Source organism: Mirounga leonina, unplaced genomic scaffold, assembly GCF_011800145.1.
Source record: "Mirounga leonina isolate KUSES-001 unplaced genomic scaffold, KU_Mleo_1.0 Mir_353, whole genome shotgun sequence".
Classification (NCBI taxonomy): Eukaryota; Metazoa; Chordata; class Mammalia; order Carnivora; family Phocidae; genus Mirounga; species Mirounga leonina.
This window is the reverse complement of record NW_023270699.1, coordinates 3,054,838-3,075,960: the sequence shown is the minus strand read 5'-3', so window position 1 is coordinate 3,075,960 and position 21,123 is coordinate 3,054,838. Positions and strand designations below refer to the sequence as shown.

The following is a 21,123-nucleotide window of genomic DNA, read 5'->3' as shown; positions in this document are numbered from 1 at the left end:
ACATGGCGTGCCCACAGGAGCAGCTGAATGTACCACAGATACATGGCCCACAGCCCCCGTGCTATGGAGGATGCTGTGAGGGTTGGGGGGGCGAGGGTCTCTAGATCCCTGCCCCCCAGCAGCCTGCTGCAGAGCAACTGGGCCCATAAGCACAGCCATCAGCCCAGGGCCATCAGCTGGACCTGTGGTCTTCAGCGTTCGGACACAAAAGTGCACAAACGCTCGGCACCACCGGGCCTGAAGGGGCCTTGCAGGCCACTGGTCAGACATTGCACAGCAGATCCTAAGGGGCCATGTGACCCCAGCCAGGGATCTCCGCAGCCAGGGGGTGGACGAAGCTACAGGGCGAGTGGGGGAGGGTAGCAGGGAGGCGCCATCAGGGCAGCTTCATCCTCATCCTCCCTCGGCGGATGCTCTAGGCCCAGACTTCGAAATGTGTCTAGGGGATCCAAGATGGGGACGAGACAGGCTGAAAAACCATGACCTCCTGAGACGTGAAGGGAACCCAAGGGCCAGGAGGGAGGAGGCAGAGCCGGCAGGGGTCCCGCAGACCCCCCGCCACCCTTTTGCTGCCAGAGGTCCGGGGAGGCCCGGCGGGGGGCCACGAGAGCGCCCACGGAAGGCGGGGCCACGCGGCGCGGCTCACATGTAGTTGCGAACGGAGTCGGGCAGGATCACCACGCAGCGCTGGCCCTCCTGCAGCTCCCGGGCAGCCTTCACGGCCACCGACACGGCGCTGCCCGCGCTGCCACCTGCGGAGCGGTCAGTGAGTGCGTGCGCGCTCTGGGGGCTGCCTCTGGGGCCCCGCTTCTCCTGCACCCTGCCTTCCTCCCTCAGCCCGCTGCGCTTCACATCCGCCCGGCTTTCATCGCTCAACCCTCCCCCAGGGAAACCCGGAGAGCCCTGAGCGGGCTTTTACAGAGCACATGCGTGTCGCCTCTGTCCCTCAGTCCCCGGGGATGGAAATCCGGCTGCTTCCCTCGGGGGCCTTGGGGCTGCGAGAGCAATTAGCTGGCAAGGAGTGCTGTCCCACCTCCTTCTGCCCCCGGAGGCCCGTGTGACAGACGCCCTCCAGCCTGGGACCCCAGTCGGTGAGCCCCCACTCCAAGGTCAGTGCTGGGCTTGATGGAAAACACAAGTGTCCTGAGAGCTTTGGCCTCACCCCCAAAACAGCCCTGCACGGCCGATGGCATCGCCAGAACTCTTCCCACGGCGGGGGGTGGCGGGCAGGCGGGAGGCAGACGCCCGGCTCACACCCGGACCCCACTGCCCACGGCTACGTCCTCTTCCTGTCAAGCTACTGGGGATCTGCTATGTCCCCAGGCCCCTCACCTCTCCCACTCCTTCTCTTCTCGGTCCCTGTGCCACACCCCTGTTCTCAGCAAGACCGTTAAAAGACAAAGCATGTGGACCCTAGGGACCCAGGAACATTGACCCAGAGCTCCGGCCATGTTCTGGAACGGCACCTGCCCCGCGGCCTCCTGCCCTTGGCCGTGAGCACGATGGCCCACCGAAGGGCAGGTGGGCGGACGGCACCGACAAGCACGGCCGCCGCCGCCCCGCGGCCTCAGGACGAGGAGCCTCTTACCCATCCGGACTGGGAGCGGGCAGAGGGCAAGCTGCACCCCAGCCGCCAGCCCGGCGTCCGCGCACCACTCACCGCACAGCAGACCCTCCTGCGCGATCAGCATGCGGGCGAAGGCGAAGGACTCCTCATCGTTGCTCTTGAACCACTTGTCCACCACCTGCAGCAGGACCCCCACCGAAGGCTCTGGAGGGGCTCGGGCCCTTGTGAGGTGGGGGCGCGGCCCACCGCCCGTGTGCACGACCTCACAGATGCCTTGGCCTTGGTCCAGGAGGCCGTGACCTTCAACGGACATGGCCCGGCCCCACGTGTGGGATGCGATTCTCACGTGTAAAACCTAGAACTTTCTCCCTCTCCCCGGTCTGACACATTCTGCTTCTGGCAGCTAAAATCGCCCTCCAGGCCCCACTGCATCACAGTATGTCCCCCCAAGGTCCACTCCAGACCCCTCTGATGGACGCTCCCCCTAAAGAGCCTTGTCTGGGGTCCTTCTCATTCACCTCGCTCACCTGCCCTAAGCACCTGGAGCTCCCTCTCTCTGCGGGGGCCTGACGTGCACACAAAGCTGGATCTGTGCCACTGGCCACGTCCACGTCTTTGCCCAGCAAGGCCACGGCACACACTTGATAAGGTGCCACCGGTTACCTAGCCTTGACCGCCAGGGCCGCGCTTCGCCCACCTGCCTGCGCCGTGCTCACTTCTCTGCTCCTCCTCCGGAGAAAGCCGGTTCGAGGGTGCATGTCCACGGAGGGCTGGAACCCCTCGCAGGGGAAGTGGCCTGGCTCTACCTACCGACCGGTCCAGCACCGTGGGGATGAAGTCGTAGCCGATCCCCTCCACCTCGTACATCGTCTGCTCCGTCTGGTTCAGCTCCTCGGGCTCTGCAAGGATGGAGCCCTCGGGATCCACCCCGATGATCTGCAGAGGGGACAGCATTAGGACTGGAGCTGGGCAGAAGTCTCATCTGGCCACGCCTGGCTTTCATCGAGGTGGCCAATCCCGCCCTTAGCAAGCTCCTGATAAAGATGAGCCCCTGGGGCGTGCGCCTCATTCCCAGGCCTCAGGCCAAACTGGAAACCCAGGAACCCAGGCCCCAAGTTGGGGAGATTCCAAGGTAAACGTTCACCCCGGGGCTCTCAGAGGGGACGGCATGTGGTTGGGGCGGAGCCTCCCAGGGGAGGACCTGGTGAGCAGGGCGCCCCAGGAAAAGCCCTGACTGCCCCTATGGGGACAGCTAGAGCCTGTGGGGACAGAGAGCAGAGAAATGGACCACCAGCCCCTCCCCAGGTCCAGGCTTAACTCCAAATCCAGATGCTTTCTCAGATGGGGCGCATGTGGGACCCGAGCCTAAGAGCTTCGAGCTTCTGGAACAATCCTTGGAGGCCTCCCAAGCCAACTGCCCCAGCCCCAGAGCATCTGGGCTCGCCACTCCCAGACCAGTACAGACACACACATTGCCCTGGACACAAGGCCGTAAGCAGAAATGTTGGGAACTTTCAGCTCTACAGCAGAGGCCACTCTGGGGGCCTGACGCCCAGAAGCTGGACGATTCCGCCCCCAAGTGCAGTTGAGGCCGCAGGGGAGAGACGCACACACGTCAGGGCCTGGTCTCTGGGCAGGGCTGATGCCCGGGTGCCTCCACCGCCCGCCCGTCCGCAGCCCCCGGGTCACTCACTTTGCACCCGGGGCATTTCTCCTTCAGCTTCCTGGCGATGCCTGTGATGGTGCCCCCCGTGCCTGCCGAAGCCACCAGCATGTCCAGCTTCCCTGGTGGCAGAAGCTGCGTCAGGGATCCTCAGGCCCTAACCCAGCCGGCCCACCCCCCCACCTTTTTTTAAGATTTTACTTATCTACTTGAAAGAGAGAGTGATCGAGCGTGCACACGTGCAAGAGCAGGGGAGGAACAGAGGGACAAGCAGGTTCCCACTGAGCGGGGAGCCTGATGTGGGGCTCGATCCCAGGACCTGAGCCGAAGGCAGATGCTTCACCAACTGGGCCACCCAGGCGCCCCCCCGCCCCACGCTTACTAACAAGTGAAAACATAACCAAAACGATGGCTGGTTATGGAAAGGGTCCAGAGAAACTATTCTCGTGTTTCAACAGCCTTTCATTACAGTGCTAGATCTTAAACAGCATTCACAGCAAGTGACGCAGGGGGCATTTCAATCTTGCTGACGGATACACGGCCACGGAAATCGCGATCTGGCGTGTGTCCCTCCACGCCGTCTGGAGGCCGCCCCTAGGGTGTCAGGTTTGGGACGTGACTAAGGGAAGTGAATTATAAAGGAGACAGAAGAAATCACTCGGGCTTGGCTCAAACATCACCCGGCTCTCACCCTGCCGAGGGGCCAGCTCAGACAGCCCACAGACAAGTCCGTGCGGGCACGCACGCCAAGGCAGAGGCTGGTTTTTGCCAAATGAGAGAATTCTCACACATAAAACCTGGGTGAGCAAATGCTTGGAGCTCGCTGCCCGGCTCCTGAGCTCCAGATTCCAAGCAGGAAGCCAATGGGGCCCATCGCCCGGCACCTTCTCCCTCAAGTCTCTTCGGGAAATAGCCCAGCAGCAAACACCAGCACAACCCCTCCGGGCCTTGGCTCTGAACGTGCAGAAAGGTTCCAAGGAAGCTCATGTCCGTACAGAAAGTAAACCAACCACAGGTGCCACCACCCGGTTCAGATTGGGGCTCGATGCCAAGTGCCCTTCCGCAGCGTGAAGCCCAGGGACACATCCAGCACCAGCCTGGGACACACGCGCTCCCTGCACTCAGAAGCCCCTGCAGGTCTGGAGAACACACTGCTGGGCACACAAATAGGACTACATACGTCTGGTGTTAGAGGAGAGGCAAAGGCAAAGTCTGAAAAAGCACATTGGAGAGAGAAGACCTCTCTGGGGAGATGCTCTGGAGAGGATGTCACAGAGAGAGAACATTTGAGCTGGGTTTTGAAGGATGAATAGGAGTTTACCAAGGAGCGGGTAAGTGACTCGTACACTCCCAGGCAAGCAGGGGGAGATGCCGTCGAGACAGACGGAGGGGAGGACGGAAGTACACACCCTCACACTGCTGCAGGATCTCCTCGGCGGTGGTGTCGTAGTGAGCGAGGGGGTTGCTCGCGTTGCGGTACTGCGTGGGAAGATGGCGAGGTCAGACACCCGGAAGGGGCAACAGCCACAGGGCAGGAGCGCACAGCTCAGCCAGAGAGGAGCCCGGCAGCTCAGGTGAGAGTGGCCAATGGCATGGGCAGTTTTAGGAACCTCAACAGGTACAAAGCAGTAAATCCAGCTCTCCAGAAGATGCGCTTTCTGAATTAACCCAGAAGTGAAGTGAGGCAGACAGTTTCCGGTAGAAAGGTTTGTGTGCGTTTTACACCGACAGAGCGCTTCCAGGGTCCACGGCGCAGGCCGTTCCAGCCCAGGCCGAGCCCTCCAAAGCCCGCACGGAGAGCAGAGAGCCACCCGCCACAGGGCCTGACCAGGCCGGAGACGCCGCTGCCCGCGGGCCCCTCTGTGGCCCCCACCCCGACAGAGGTCCCCACCCCCGAGTGCACGCCCGCCCCCAGACCCCGGCCTCACCTGGTCCAGGATGTGAGAATTGGGGATCTCGTTTCGCAGCCTCCACGCCACCCCCACGTGCGACTCGGGGGAGTCAAATCTGGCAGTGGTGGGTGTCCTCACGATCTCTGCCCCCAGGGCCCGCAGCACGTCCACCTGCGGAGGAACAGGAGGCCTGCGTCTCCCCGCTGGCCTGGTGTGCAGGGGCGGCCCCGGGAGAGGACCCCTGCCCCCACCTTCTCGGTGCTCATCTTCTCCGGCATCACGATGACGCAGCGGTAACCCTTCACGGCGGCAGCCAGGGCCAGCCCGATCCCTGGGGACAGTGGCGGGGTGAGAGGCGGCCGCGGCGCCCCCCCCCCCCAGGCCCCTCCCCGCAGCCAGGAAGGCCCAGGGAGACGGCACCCCGGGTTCCAAAAGGGCCTGATGTCAGCCCCTTCTGCCTCGGAGCGAAGGAGTCAGGGCAGAGAACGCCAGAGGTAGAAAGGCAAAGGTGAGCGTGCCCACCCAGAAGCAACATGACGCCCGGCGCCTCCCGCTTGTCCTGGGCCCCCGCCCCCAGCCCCACCCTGGACGCATGCATCAGGTGCTGAGCAAATGGCCAAGGGAAGAGGCCCACCAGACAGGCTGCAAGCAGCTGCAGCGCGCCCCAGGCCAGGGGACCCTCCTGCCTGTCCCAACAGCCACCTGTGTTCCCAGACGTCGGCTCAATGATGGTGTCCCCGGGCTTCAGCGTCCCAGCCCGCTCGGCGTCCTCAATCATCCGCAGGCTGATGCGGTCCTTCACACTCCCGCCCGCATTGAAGAACTCGCACTTGGCCACTGGGAGCCGAGGATGAATCACGAGAGAAGGCCCCTGCCCCCTAACCGATCCCTGCTGCGCCCCCCCACCCTTACTCTGATACAGGCAGGATGTGGGGACAGACATGGTCTTTGCTGGTTCTGCAAACCAGCCCCTCTCCATTCCCACCTCCCGCCTGCGCCTGGAGGAGGGTCAGCGCTGGCTCACTGGGGGACTCCCACGTGCCCGTCCACCTGCTGTCGGCCCCACAGCCATTCCAAGTGAAGGAGAAAAAGGCACCGGGAGCCCCTGCTGGGTGCATGGGCCAGGAAAAGCCCCGTTGGGGGAGCACAGTCCCAACACAGACTCATGGGACATGCAGCAGGCGGCCGATGTGAGCCCCACGCCCCCCCTTAAACAGGACGTGGCCCTGCCCTGTCCGATCAGGGCCTGCAAATGCTCCACGCCTGCCTCCTGTCACCCTCCTCACTGGGAGAAGCCCCTCGCCCAGGCACACGGGGCTCTCCCGAGTTCTCCCTGACCCGTCTCTGCTCTTCTTTCCCGTGGGAAGGCTCCCTCCCAAACACCCAGCGCTTGTAAAAGGCGGGATGGCTACGGCACCAGATGCGCGTGGATGGGCCCGGGCCGGCCTACGTAACATGGGCACGACCACCTTGCGCCTAGTCTGCCCCGATTTCTGAAATCCAACCACGGACTTACCCCCTAGAGCCGGGCAGAGGCCCTGGCGGGAGAATGTGCTGCTATGTTATGAGTGGGAGCTCCCGAATGCCTGGCCGCTCGGCAGGCCTGCGCCCCAGGACCCTTCCAGGTCCCACACTTGAACTACCGAATGCCGTCATTCTAACTAGCCCGTGTGAAGGCCGGCGCTGAAGCGGGAGTCTGAGCTGACCAGCGTGCGGCCCCAACCACAGCGGCCAGCTCCGTCACCCCGGCACGTCGCTGCTGGGCCGGATACGGTCTCGGACATCCTCTGCCAGCTCGTTTCCTGGCCCCTCTGCCCCCCACGAGGGGCCTGGGGGGCCACCCCACATCCCCGGGCCCACCGAGCCACCCGGCCAAGCACCGGACAGAGGGCGCCAGGTACTCACACAGCTCACACTGCAGGCCAAACTTCTTCCCAATCTTGTTGATTCGCACCATGGGGGTGTCCCCAATTTTCTTCAGGATATCTGGCAAGATTTTGGGGGATTTTGCCCTAAAACAGAGGAGTCCGTGATTATTCAGACTTGGCAGTCCAGCACGTTGTTTTAATCAAGAAGCAAATCAAAGAACTGGCTTTACTGGGATCTGGGTGATGGCACAGATCTACGGTCACAGGCACATTCACACACGCGTGTGCACACACGCCACGTGAGGACGCGTGGGAGCCGACGGAAGCGAACCCCGCTGGTAGCTCAGCTAAGGTCGACTGTGCCAAGGTCGTGTCCAGGGCGGCGGGCGTCACAGGGCGACTGGGCGCAGGGACGCAGGACCCCTCTGTGTCGTTTCTGCGACTTCTTGTGTTATTTCCAAATAAGAAGGTTGAAGTAACAGCACTAAGTTCGACAGGTCCTGGTCCATCTGTTCAGAAAGTCTCTTCCGGGGACCCTCACTTCCATCCCTCTCTCACCCCGACCCCTAGGATTCCTCCTTTTCTTTTCCTTGATGAACAAATTGGTGCCAACCCCAGAGCCCCAGACCCCCCAGGCCGCCTGTTTGCCCACCAGGCCGGGGACGGCGGCTGCCAAGGGTGCGGGCCGGACATCTGGCGTCGTTCAGAAAATGTCGGGCCCAGGTGGTGTGAAGCACCATGCTCCCAACAAAACCACAAAGACCTTCGGGGAGTCCCTGGAGCCCCTGGGGTCAAGGTCAGGATGAATTCCCAGGCGGCCCTCCAGCTCAGTGTGGGTTTCCATATCATGGACCCACAGTCTCCCTTCACACTCGAGTGACTGGCTCCCTCTCCCCATTCTTCAGGTGACAGGCGGGTGTGGACAGCCCGGCTGGCGTGCGTGCAAACCATGATAGATGCATTTCCTGAAGGGCCCCCAGGAAGTTTCCTCCATCCTTACCCTCGGGGACTGATGCCAATTCCACACCCTCCTCCTGTCTGCACCACGGATGGGCTCACCGAATATTCGCTTGGCAATATGCACCACTGACCTGAGTTCCGAGAAATGCAATCGCTTCCCACAGCCTTGGCTTTCTAACATACATCCCAGGGTTCTCAGACTCCGGCGAGCCCACTGCTCCAGGAATCTGGCCCCACGCCCAGCCCCAGCAGGCCCAGCTTCCCAAGGGGGTCCGGAGCATCCCGCGCCGGGGGCCCAAACAGGCCTCCAGGCGGACAAGCTGGAACCCAACCTCCAACTGCAGCCTTCCAAGAGGCTCGGGGGGACACCCCGGGCAGGCCGGAGGCAAGCCCAGCAGAGAGGTACCTCACAGATGCTGGGCTGAAGGGAAAGCCTGGCTGGGGGCCAAGGGCTCCTGACGTCAGCCTTGGAGGGAGGCCAGGCCCTCAGGGTGAGGCTGGGGGTTGATTCATTAACTAGTCAAAGGGACAGAGCTAAACAGCTACCCCTGAATCTTCCTGGCCCAGCAGGGGCTAAGGAGGGCAAGGAGGGTGAGCCCCCAGAAGCTTACACGGGAACCAGGACCGGGTACAGAATTGAGCAGGGACGAGCCTGGAGGCCTTCGGGAGGGCAATCCCACCGCATCTTTAAACAGGCTAATTAGGCCAGTATGTGAGGTGCAGGTGTAACACCATTTTACGACCCAGGTAAGAGAGCATCCTCTCCACACCAGGCTTTCCGAGCGAGAACTCAGGAGCCCTCAAGAACCCCGGTCTCTCTCTGCTGCCCCCTGCCCCCACCCCCACCCCGCAGCAACCACACCCCAGCCTCACACGGCCCTTCTGCCCCCGCTCGGCTTTGCTTGGGAAGTGAGGGTTCATCCCGTCTGGCCAGCGGCCGACGTGGCCTCCTCAGCTCCTGGCACTGAGACACATTTAATGTTTGCAGCTTCTGGATTTGTACATTTTTCAGCCCCGCTGAGGCCTGCACCCCCCTCCACCCCTCGCTTCTGATGTTCAAACCAGGAATTACGACCACTGGTATAGCACTGTATCCGGGACAAAAATCCAACACGTGAGAGCACATTCTCTGCTTCCAGGAGATTATACTAAGGACAGAAGACAAGCCTAAGGTTTAGTGCAGTCAAGTTTTATCACGAGACAGGGATTTTTGTCTTTTTTTTCCTTTCCCACAGACAGATCTCCTGCATCTAGAACAGGGCACAGATACCGTGGGCTCTTGTTAAAGATGCAGTTTTATATTGATAGTTATTCACCCAAGATCATTGCGAACATCTAAATACTCAATAGAGGGCTTAACAATTCTTTATCCAACAGTTGGGGCCCAACCACGAAAAGAGCCCTTCGCAGGAAAATATTTCATGATCAGGAGCGTTCATCACCTAGAGTTAAGTAGAAAAAAGTGCGGGCGTGTTCCTACTGATTGGAAATCTGCAGGCTCTCCTCCCACACGTGGGTGCAGCCAGTGGAGGGGGCTAGAAATGTCACCTCCACGGGTCGCTCCAAGTCTGCCACTGGGGCACATCCAGCTACTGACTCACCATCGACTCTCGCTGGGCACTGATCTAGGTGCTGGGCTACAGAGCAAACAAGCCTTGGCCTCTCTGAGCCTCGGGCCACTCATCCCTACAGTGCCCCCCGCCCCAGCTCACCACCCCTCCAGAGTGATTATGAGGGGGGACCACACCTCAGGTCTACACGGCTATGTGGCTTCCAGGACACAGACTCCTCCCTTCAAGGTAAGAGACAAACCAACTGGGAACCGGAACAGGTACTTACAAGGCAGTGTGGTGATGCGGAGAGTCCGTGACGGGCCTGCCCAGCTGCCAGGAGCACCTGCTTGGGGCATCGGGACGGATCCACAGGCGCTCCTTGGCTTCTTTGTCCCCGGGGGGCCCCTTCTCCAGGTGTGCCCCTGAGAGGTGGGGGCACGCTGCAGACCCCGCGTCTGCTTGGGGTGTCTCGGAAGGCATGCTGGGATCTGGCAAAGGGAGCGGAGAGACTCAGTCGGTTCAGGCCGTTTCTAAACACCTGCTGCCGAGTCCGCTTTGCTGCCGCTGGACCAGGGGAATTCGGCTCACCTGGTCCCCGGGGGGTGGGGATCCACCCAAACAGCTCAACAAGAACAAGCACAGACTGCAGCCCCAGCTGCTGGGCATGGCTTGGTGGTTCCTCAAGAGGTTAAACACAGAACCACCATGTGAGCCAGCGTCCCATTCCCAGGCATATACCCAGACAACTGGGAAGAGATGTTTGCACACCACGTTCGGGCTCACAATGGGCAACATGTGGAAACAAACCGAGTGTCCACCATAGATGAAGCGATAAACAGAATGCAGCATATCTGCACAATGGAAATATCTGGCCATAAAAAAATAATAAAGTTTAAAATTTTTTCTCAATATGGGGGCGTGTGGGGAAAAAAAAAAAGGCTCCTATGTGGAGGTGACGGGTATCCTCCTTGACTGTGCCTGTTTCACAATGTATACATCAGACCCAAACACCAAGTTGTAAAAAGGGCTTCTGTCTCGACTGGCGCACGTAGGGCAGGTTCCACAAAAAAAAAAAAAAAATCAGGGGCACCTGGGTGATGCAGTCAGTTGAGCATCAGACTCTTGATTTCAGTTCAGGTTATGATCTCGGGATCATGAGATCGAGCCCCATGTCAGGATCCATGCTCAGCGGGGAGTCTGCTCGGGATTCTCCCTCTCCCTCCATCCCCTCCCAACCCAGCTTGAGTGTGCACGCGTGTGCGGGCTCTCTCTCTTTCAATCTTAAAAACAAAATCAGGGACGCCTGGGCGGCTCAGTTGGTTAAGTATCTGCCTTCAGCTCAGGTCATGATCCCGGGGTCCTGGGATAGAGGCCCGCATCAGGATCCCTGCTGAGTGGGGAGTCTGCTTCTCCTTCTCCCTCTGCCCCTCCCTCTCTCGCGTGTGCAAGCGCTCGCTAATGCTCTCTCAAAAAAAAAAAAAATCAAGTTTTACACCTTAAACACAGTTGACCCTTGAACAATAGGGACAGGCAGACAGAAGGACAGAAGGGAGGGAGGGAAGGGGGCGGGCTCACTCAGGGGTGAGGCTTCACTTGGCTGTAGCCCTGCCTCGCTCCTTTGGGGAGACAACTAGCAGGTGCCACCCTCATCTTTGGAGAGACGGAGACTGAGCTCAGCCCCTCTTCTGCCACCTTCTTCCATTTCCCATACTGACCAGAAGACAGAGCCCAGCTAAGTATGCACTGCTCGCGGAGAACTTCCCACAGCGCAAACTCTGTGGCACAAAGGAGATAGGTCCTGCTTGCAATCCCGGAAGACAAACAGGGTGTTAGGGGAAACTACGGGAACCTGAGTAAGTATGGACTTCAGTGAAGAGTCCTGTTCACTGTCACACAGGTACCTACGAATGCAAGAGACTAATCAGGGAAACTATGTTAGGTGGCAGGCATATACGTGGGAACTCTCCGTCCTGTCTTCTCAATTTTTCCTAAAATTAAACTGCTCTAAAAAAAAAAAAAAAAAAAGGCTAGGGGCGCATGGGTGGCTCAGTTAAGTTCCTGCCTTTGGCTGGGGTCATGATCCCAGGGTCCTGGGGTCGAGCCCCATGTTGGGCTCTCTGCTTGGCCTGCTGCGCCCCCTGCTTGCGCACTCTCTATCTGCCAAACAAATAAATAAAGTCTTTAAAAAAAAAGGCTCTGAATCCTGCGGGTTTGGAAAAGTCCCTGCCAGGAAGCCCATGGTAAGGGATGTGGCTCAGGGTGGTCTCTGAACACAGCCGCAGAGCTCTTCTGACAGGCAGGAGGGACCCCAGATCCCAGCCGTGCACCTCCTCTGCTCCCCAGGAGCTTCAGTTTTGCAGTGAAAAGGTCGAGGGCCCTGGGGAACTGGGCTGAAGGTGCACAGGGCTCCTCCCGTGGAGCTGTAAATCCAGGCTCCTGGGCTGCTCGCTTGCTCCCTTTCTCCTGTGGAGCTCACCCGGCCGGGCAGGCGGGTTATCAGCAAGGGCAGAGGAAGCCCCAGCTGGGTCCCTCTCCCCCAGCTCAGGTGGCCTGATGCAGCCCAGCCCAGCGGCTGCCCACAGACCCCTAGGCCAGAGCCTGCCAACAGGGAGTTAGGAACCTTTGCACCCTTTTCAAGTCACACACCCCTTGGAAATTCTCCAGGCCCCCCGAGGCTGGGGGCCTTCTGGGAGAAACCAGCCTTCCCAGCTGTCCTGCCCGCGTCCTTAGAGCGGCGGTTCTTCCAAGCCTCGGGATCACCCACTTCCTTTATCGAGGTTCAGACCTTCCCTGAAGCCCCTCAAGGATGTCCTCCCTCCTTTTGGAAAGACCTAAGCGGAACAGCGCCGGTTCTCCGTCGGGCGCCAGAGTAGCCCGCGGGCAGGTGATCTCCATCTTGCAGAAGCCCCCGAGTCACAGACGTCGCTCCCCATCAGAGGCCGACGGCCCGGCCACATCGCTCGCAGACGCGGCCCGGGAAGACGCGGGCAGCCCCGCGCCTCCTTCCCGGCGACTCGCCTCGCCGGGCGCAACCTCCGGCCAGGTGAGGAGCCGCTGCGTGCCCAGGGGGAAGCCGAGCGAGTCTCCGCGGCCCCCAAAAGCCCTGGGCCGGACGCCCGCTCGCCGACCGGGTCGGAACCCGCGGGCTCCGCGCCCCCCGCCCCAGCACCCCGACGCACGTGCGTCCTGGGGAGGCGGGCTCACCTGGCGCCGCCCGGCTGGCTCCCGCCCCACCTTAAAGCGCAAGACCCTCCTGGGTCACAACGCCCCGAGTGCACCCTGTACTCTGCAGACACGCGCCAGTCGGCCCAGTGTTGGGGGAAGGGGGCAGGTCAAGGGCGCAGAGGGAGAAAACTCCTCTCTTAAAGTGTGCGTTTTCAGGTGGGAGATCGAGACCCTACAGAGGATTGGGAGACCCTGGCGCCCTGCCAATCCCGAGTGGGAGACCGCCCGGGAGGGGCACTTCGGGACAGTTCGGGAGAAGCACGCCCAGGTAATCCTCGAGAAGCTAAAAGCGCGTTCGGCCATCCGCCTCGCCTAGGGCTTGCGGAAGTGGGGGTCTTAGGGCATCCTCCCTCACCCCCGCGTATGTGCCCGGGGCACGACCCCGCGTCGCCTCCCCCCCAGGCACCCACCTCACGTGCCGCCCACGCAACATCAATATTTACTCCCACCTCATACAACTGGCGGAAAGAAGCGATTTGCGAAATAGCCCTTTACCGTCCAAAATTCAGCGAAAAATCAATGATCGCAGCCCGGCTCCCGGCCCCCCACCCCGTCCGCTCTACAAAAGCGGGAGCTGGGGGGCGGCCCGGGGCCACGTGGGCGCTGAACCCAGGCTGCAAGACGGCCTGGACGCGCGGGAGCGGGGAGGGGCCGGGGGCGCGGGACGCCGGCCCTGTTCCGCCGCGTGCAGGTGAAGATGATGCAACTCCGGCGGAGGGGGGGGGGGGCGACCCAGGCCCCGGCGGGACCCCCGCCCGAGCCCCCGGCCGAGAGGCGGGCGGGTCTCGGCCCGGCGGGCGCTCACCTGGACGGAGACGCAGGAAAGCGGGGCGGGCTGGGCGCGTCCAGGCGCGAGGAGCTGCGGGGCCGACACCTATTAACCGGAGCCGCAACCCTGGGGCTGCGGGGCCTGCGGGACGCGGCGGCCGACGGTGCGCGCAGGCGATTGGCCGAGAGGCGGGGGCGGAGGGCCGGCGCCCTGCCAATCCCGAGTGCGGAGCGCCCCGCCCGCCGCCGCGCTTGTCCCCGCCCCTTCCCACCCACCGCGCTCCACCCCCCGCCCCCGCCCCCACTGCCCAGCAGCAGGCCCGGGACCCCGCCCCCTCCCCCGTGCTACCCCTCCCGCAACACCCTCCAGCCCCCCACCCCCGCCCCCACTGCCCAGCCGCGGGCCCTGGACCCGGTTTCCACTCCCCTTTGACGCATCCGCCGGCCAGGAGCCCCTTTACCCTCATCTCTCCCCCGCGTTCCCCGAACCCCCCCGCCTCTGCCCGCCCCCTGGGCCCCCCACCAGAACCGCAGACTCCTGGGGGTGCGGACGCTCCGTACTCGATATCCCGATTCCGTTTTACTTGGTTAACCGCTTGCTCTGCGGGAGTGTAATGAATACTTGTTGATGAGTTTTACCACGTGCCCTCTGGAGCGGGGAAGGGCTGGTAAGGCCACGAGGATGATCCTCCGCAAGTAGCCCACCTGCTAGGTACCCCCACGCCTGCCCTGGTCCCCGCGGCCTCGGGTCAGGGGGGCACCCAGCAGGCACCAGGCACCCGGGCTCTGGATTCCCCGCGGCGGGGTTTCCGGGGCTTGATTTCTGCCCCGCATCGTGCAGGTGCCCAGCAGACCCAGTGCTTGCCCGGGCTGGAGACCGCCCCACAAGACTGGGAAGAGACCGGAGCTCGCCGAGACTTGCCAGAAGTCACAAAAGCCGCTCAGAAACACGTGTTACACAGGCCCTCCCCATTTCAAGGGCGCGGGCCAGGAGGGCGCCCTGGGGCCACCGGGGAGGTCACAGCCAACAAGGTTTCAAACTTGTGCGCTCTTGACTTTTAAAGAGCCTGCCTCTTGAGGTTCTGGGGTGGACCCTTGAGTTTCCCCTGGCAGCTGTAGGACTGACAGGGACGGTGCCCCAAGGTGTGCACAGGGGTAGAAGCATTGTTAGCTCGGCCCAGCACCTCGAGGTCGCGCTTCATCCAGCAGTGACTTGGTGGGCTTTTGTCCCAGGCTCTGGAAATACCGGGAAACTCAAACAAACAGGGCCTCTGCCCCTGGGGTGTTTCTATTCTAGGGGAGGGGGCGCAACTAGATCTCATTTTATAACAAAATTTCCACTAATGAGAATTAATGTGAAGAAGGATGAAGGCGTGGATGGGAGCTAGTATGAGGTCAGGTGGTCAGGAAGGCGCTCTGGACAGGTGACAGGTGACCCGAGGAGCCACATCTTGTTCTCAAGAAGGAATGTTCCGGGCTGAAAACAGCCACTGCGCAAATGCCTGGGGCAGGAGCAAGCTCAGGGGCTGGAAGAACCCAGGAGAGGTCAGTGTGGTCAGTGTGACCGAAGCAAGAACAGGAGTGGCCGGGGGTGGGGGGGGGGAGGGGGAGGCCAGGGTCGAGCCTTCAGCCTCCACGCTCCGGGGCCCTTGGAGGGTTTCAAACCAGGAGTATTTTATGTATTTATTTATTTATTTTAAAGATTTTATTTATTTATTTGGCAGAGAGAGAGAGAGAATAAGCAGGGGGAGCGGCAGGCAGAGGGAGAAGCAGACTCTCCGCTGAGCAGGGAGCCCAACGCGGGACTTGATCCAGGACCCTGGGATCATGACCTGAGCCGAAGGCAGACACTTAACCAACTGAGCCACCCAGGTGCCCCGAACAAGAAAGTTTTAAATTATGCTCTGAATTCGTTTATTTTGGCATCATTTCTGACTGTCACTAAAGTGGCAAGAACAGAATAAGAATTCCCATATACTCACTAGATCTCCAAATATTACTCTTACTTACCCCTGGAATCTGTAAATATGACCTTATTTGGAAATAGGGTCTTTGAGTATCTAATCAACATAGGAGGAGGTCGTACTGGACAAGGGCGGGGGTGGGGGGGTGGGGGGGGAATGCTAAATCCAGTATGACCAGTGTCCTTGTAAGAAGAGAGAAGTTGGGACGACTGAGGCAGAGACGGAAGTCATGCTGGCCCAGGACGAGGGACTCGGGCCACCCCCCCACCCCCCACCCCCGAGCTGGGCGGGGCAGGAAGGACCCTCCCCTGGAGCCTACAGATACGGAGGGAGCGCTGCCCTGCCCGCACCTTTTGGACTTCTAGCTGTCCAAGTTTATAGTGATTTGTTATGGCGCCCGAGTACTAAAAAAAACTTTTTAAAATTTTAACAAAATTTCAGACTGTCAGAAAAGTGGCAAGAAGAGTAAGAATTCCCAGATGCCCTTCATCCAGATTTTCCAAATGTTAAATTTTTTTTCTTTAAGATTTTATTTTTAAGTCATCTCTACACCCAACGTGGGGCTTGAACTCATGACCCCGAGATCAAGAGTCTCGTGCTGCACCAGCTGAGCCGGCCAGGTGCCTCCGAATGTTAAATTTTTATTGCCTTTTCTTCACACTGTGTCTCGGTCTGTCTCTATAATACGAATGTGAGTGCGTGCCATCTATTTATGTCCTCTGACCGGCTGGCTCTTCTGAATGGTTAAGATTAAGCTGCAGACATGGCTTCCCTTTACCAACTACTTCAGTGTCTATTTCTGAAAAAGAATTTGTTTTCCATAACCACAAGATAGAGGCCAAAATCAAGAAGTTAAGCTAAAACTGCTTTAGAGAAATTAAGTCTTTAAAAGACAACCAAACCGAAAATAAAAAGTGACCACTGTACAAACCCATGATCTAATCGACAGTCCGTTTGCCAGCACCTCGGGCGAGTCCCCGGGCACGCCGCACCCAGTGGCCGGGCCCCTGTGGGCGCTCTTACATGAAGCCACGGCGTTGGTGACGCGGACAGGACAGACGTCTGGTGGAATGTCCCTGATTCGTCCGATGTCTCCTTGTGATTGGCGCGGGATGGCCTCCTGGGGAAGGCACGGGGGTGACGGGGGTGTCTGCGTGGCCCCTCTCCGGCGGGGATTCTCCGCTGTGAAGCTGCAGGTTTTACGCTTTGTAACTAGTAAGTATCTTTGGAGAGATGCTTTGGAAATACCCGGTTACCTTCTCAAACCCGCGCTCTCTGGGCTAAACTTCCCTGGAGAGTCTGCCGGAATCCATTTCGATGACAGAGGTTGCCTGGGGGGATTGTTCTAGCTCGTGGCCCCCTCTACCTTTGCTATTTGGCATTCCAACACAGTAGCTGGGCCTCGCCCGTTCCCGTACCTACTCAATGATTCACACCAATGTGCATTCAGGTCCGTCCTTTACTTTTTTAAAAGATTTCATTTATTTATTTGACAGAGAGAGAGAGCATGCGCATACAAGTAGGCAGAGAAGCAGAGGGAGAGGGAGAAGCCCTCGCGGAGCAGGGAGCTCGATATGAGGGACTCAATCCCAGGACCCTGAGATCATGACCTGAGCCGAAGGCAGACGCTTCACCGACCAGATGCCCCAACACCCTGTTTTCTGTCACACGAGGTGTTTCAGGCCCATCTGGACCCCCTGCCCCAGTCCTGGGATGGGGACATTTCTCCAATGGGCCCGAATTCCTGTGCAGAGGTCCCAGCCCCCACACCTAAGAATGTAACTGTGTTTGTAGGTAGTTAATGAGGTGACAAAGTGAAAATGAGGCCATTAGGGTGACTGACCTTTGGCCAGGCTCCTCTGACCTCTTCTTCACTAGCCCCCAGCCCTGTCCCCCCGCCCGCTCCCCCCCACCCCGCTTGAGCCTGCCTTGCCAGGTTTAGCAAGAATCCTACTGAGTTTAGAGAGACACCCCCCTATTCAATCACTGTCATACCTGATCAAGCGCCTCACGTCCCCTGACCCCCCCCCCCCGCATGGAGAAGCCCCTGGCCCACCTCCCTGCCTTTAGCAAGAAGGTGCCCAGCCCTGATGCTCCCCTGCTCCCTGTCTGCCCCCAGCTGTCCTCATATTTGGCGCTGAGCCCAAACTCTCTCTCTACGGCCACAGGCCCACTGCAAGAGTCTTGAATAGAGTCTCCCTTCCGGGGACGCCTGGCCGGCTCGGCGGAGCGAGTGACTTTTCATCTCCGGGTCGTGAGTTCCAGCCCCACACTCGGCATAGAGATCACTTAAAGAAAAAGAAAGTCTTCCTTACCATTTCATCCAGCATCATCATAATAGATTCCTTAACAAGAGGGGGGGCCCTGGCTTAAACAACACACATTTATTTCTCACATTCTGGAGGCTGGCGGTCCAAGATAAGGCTCAGGCCTGGGGAGGGCTGCTTCCCTGGCTCGCACACACGGTGGGGGGCGGGCAGGGAACCAGCTCTCCGGTCTCTTCTTATGAGGCACCGAGCCTCCTAATACCTTCCCACTGGGGCTTAGGTCGTCAACATACACCGGGTTTTGGGGGGTGGGGGACCTGTACCCGGTCTGACTGGTGTCCTAAGCCGCAGGAGAGACAGAAATGAGGGAGGAGGCGCATCCACACGCCCAGGAGTGAGGCCTCCGGACGAACCAGCCCTGCCCCCGCCTTGACCTCAGACTTCCTGAACTGGGAGAGAATGGGTGTCTGGGGGGGGCGTCTGCTGCCACTGCACCCGGGTCCCTCAGGGCCACAGAAGGGTGTGCAGCTCATGGAGGGGGCGGGTGATGGGGCGCCGAAGAAGGTGTGAGCCATTCTGGGGAAGGAGATTGGGGGGGGTGGTCTTCTAGATACAGGACCGCGGGAGAGACCGCCCCGCAGGTGACGGAGAAGCCTCTCACCTCTGCCCACCCCCAGTCCCAGGTCTCAGAGACAATCTCTTCGGCCAATTGTTTTTTTATTCTTATGGTATTCATCTCCATAATTTGGATAAATATTCTGTATTTCTCTTCCTTGATTCATGAACCTCAGATGATATCTATTTTGTTTTTTGACAATATCTATTTTAAGTAATAAAAACAAATGCTATTTATTGTCCCCATAACTTATTTGTACGTTTTATTTTTTTATTTAAGATTTTATTTATTTATTTGACAGAGAAAGACACAGCGAGAGAGGGAACACAAGCAGGGGGACTGGGAGGGGGAGAAGCAGGCTCCCTGCCGAGCAGGGAGCCCCATGAGGGACTCGATCCCAGGACCCTGGGATCATGACCTGAGCTGAAGGCAGATGCTTAGCCAACTAGCCACCCAGGTGTCCCTTTTGCCCACTTTTAAATTGGCTTGTCTTCTGTTGTTGAGTTGTTAGCAGTTCTTTTACATATTCTGTACTGGACCCTTGTCAGGGGTCAGGGTTTGCAAATATTTTCTCCCATTCTGTGGGGTGTCTTTTCACTTTCTCGATGGTGTGTTTTGATGCACAAAAGTGGATCGATTCATTACTTTTGATAAGCCCTAATTTATACATATTTTTCCTTTGGTTGTTTGTGCTTTCACATCATATCTAAGAAACCAGTGCCAAACCCAAGTCATTCAGATCTTCCCCAGGTTGTCTTCAAAGAGTTTCATAATGTTAATTTTTAAAAATATTTATTGTTTATTTTTTAAAAGATTTTATTTATTTATTTGTCAGAGAGAGAGAGAGAGGGAACACCAGCAGGGGGAGCGGGAGAGGGAGAAGCAGGCTTCCCGCGGAGCAGGGAGCCCGATGCGGGGCTCGATCCCAGGACCCCAGGATCATGACCTGAGCCGAAGGCAGATGCTTACCTGACTGAGCCACCCAGGCGCCCCTCATGATTTTAATTCTTATGTTCAGATTTCTGACCCATTTTGAATTAAATTTATGGTGTGAGGTAAGAATTCAACTTCCTTCCTTTGCACATAGATAAGCAGCAGTCCCAACACCACTTGTTGAAGAGACTGTTCTTTCCCCGTCGACTGGTCTTGGTGCCCTTGTCAGAATCAGCTGACCAGAGGAGTAAGGTTCTTTCTGGACCCTCAGTTTTGCCCGCTGGTCTCTGTGTCTGCCGTAATGCCAGGCCCACACCATTTCTATGACTCTGACTTGTAGTAAGTTTGGAAATCAGGAACTACAAGTCTTCCCACTTTGTTCTTTGAGATTTTCTTGGCTATTTACCGCCCTTTAAAATTCTGCATGAATTTTAGGATCAGCTTTTCTATTTCTGCAGAAAGGCCGTTAGGGAGTACTGCCGTCTTAACAATGGGAAATATTCCAACTGGGGACACAGGCTGGCTTTCCGTTTATTTGGGTCTTCTTTAATTTCTTTCAGCAACGTTTTGAATTTTCAGTGTACAAGTCTTGCACTTCCTTGATTAAAGGTATTCCCATATATGGTATTCCTCTGGATGTGGGGAGTAAGTCTTCTGGTCCATGAACATGGGATGGCTATTTCTTTAGGTCTCCCTTACTTCTTTCAACAATGTTTTGTCACGTTTCAGCGTGTGAGTTTTATACTCACAACTTTTTACACTACTTGTGAGTGCTGCACTTTGTAAAACAGGCCTCGTGGGGTTCCTAGTGATCCCTCTCCTTGCGCTTCTGGGCCTTCACCCACCTTCTACCTTCTGTTGCTGATGGTCTTGCTCCTAATAACTAACCATTACTGAGCACCCACTACGTACATGCCAGGCACTGTTCAGGAACTTTACCTAAATCCACAAATGGGATCCTCATCACAACTGGAGGAGAAACACACTGCTTCACCGTCACCTGACAGAGGAGAAGATGAGGCATGGAGCGGTGGAGTGACCTGCCCAATGTCTACGGCTAGTGGTGAGCAGATGTCCGCCGGTAGTTTATTTCAGGGGTTCATATCCATATTCAGAACCAAAACTCCCTTGCAGTTGGCGTGTCTCTCCCATTTTTGTGAGGTTTTATCAGTTTTCATACTCATTTCATAGAAAGAGCCTGGAAGCTGTTCATTTTCTTATGAAAATTAAGTTGCACTGAATTGGGTCAATGGGGCATGAGACACTGGGCGTTTCGGGGGAAGAGGTGTCCTTCCCGGGTCGCGGCCGCCTTGCTCTCCGCCCGAGGGATGCAACCCCACGGGTGAGCTGCGTGGTCTCCCGTCTTCAACACCTTGTCGGGGCCGAGGCCTCCGTCTGTGGAGCCAGGAGGAGCCCTGACGGGCAGCGGCTGGGGGAGGGCAGCCTGGACGGGGGTGGGCCCCCTCCCCAGCCCACTCCGGGCTGCCGGCCTCTCCCCAGCAGGCTGAGCGGGGCACTGAGGGTGGGGATGACGGTATTACGTTTCCACGGGGACACTCCTGCCCCGGGGCTCACCGTCCCTCCCTGTCCCAGGAGCAGAGTGGTGATGTCTGATCAGTGGGCGACCAGGCTGACCCTGACTTGTCTGTCGTCCCCCATGACACAACACTGATCCAGGACTCCTGTGCGTGCTCTGCAGACCCCGGCTGTCCTTCAGGTGAGTTGTCCCCGGGTCACACCATGGATGCAGGTGGTGTTTTGTTCTTTGGGCCGTAAGACCCGAATTCAGGCTCTCCAGGCGGCTTTATCGGATCGAGCTGATGGAGCCCCACCTCCCCTCCAAATCT

At 58.6% G+C, this 21,123-nt stretch overlaps 1 protein-coding gene across 2 annotated transcripts in view; it reads right to left on the bottom strand.

Moving 5' to 3' along the window:
* The window catches only part of CBS (cystathionine beta-synthase), a 26,492-nt gene extending 12,847 nt beyond the window's left edge, over window positions 1–13,645 (bottom strand). For both annotated transcript variants that reach the window (XM_035030100.1, XM_035030101.1), the window contains exons 1-11: window positions 13,534–13,645; window positions 9,790–9,991; window positions 7,028–7,134; window positions 5,825–5,959; window positions 5,374–5,453; window positions 5,159–5,293; window positions 4,640–4,709; window positions 3,261–3,352; window positions 2,378–2,503; window positions 1,661–1,745; window positions 647–752 (exon numbers count right to left, since the gene is read on the bottom strand). In XM_035030100.1, coding sequence (XP_034885991.1) covers window positions 647–752; window positions 1,661–1,745; window positions 2,378–2,503; window positions 3,261–3,352; window positions 4,640–4,709; window positions 5,159–5,293; window positions 5,374–5,453; window positions 5,825–5,959; window positions 7,028–7,134; window positions 9,790–9,983 — 1,130 coding nt within the window. In that variant the 5' untranslated portion in view covers window positions 9,984–9,991; window positions 13,534–13,645. The remainder of the gene's footprint in view (window positions 1–646; window positions 753–1,660; window positions 1,746–2,377; window positions 2,504–3,260; window positions 3,353–4,639; window positions 4,710–5,158; window positions 5,294–5,373; window positions 5,454–5,824; window positions 5,960–7,027; window positions 7,135–9,789; window positions 9,992–13,533) is intronic.
* Between the last annotated feature and the right edge of the window lie 7,478 nt (window positions 13,646–21,123).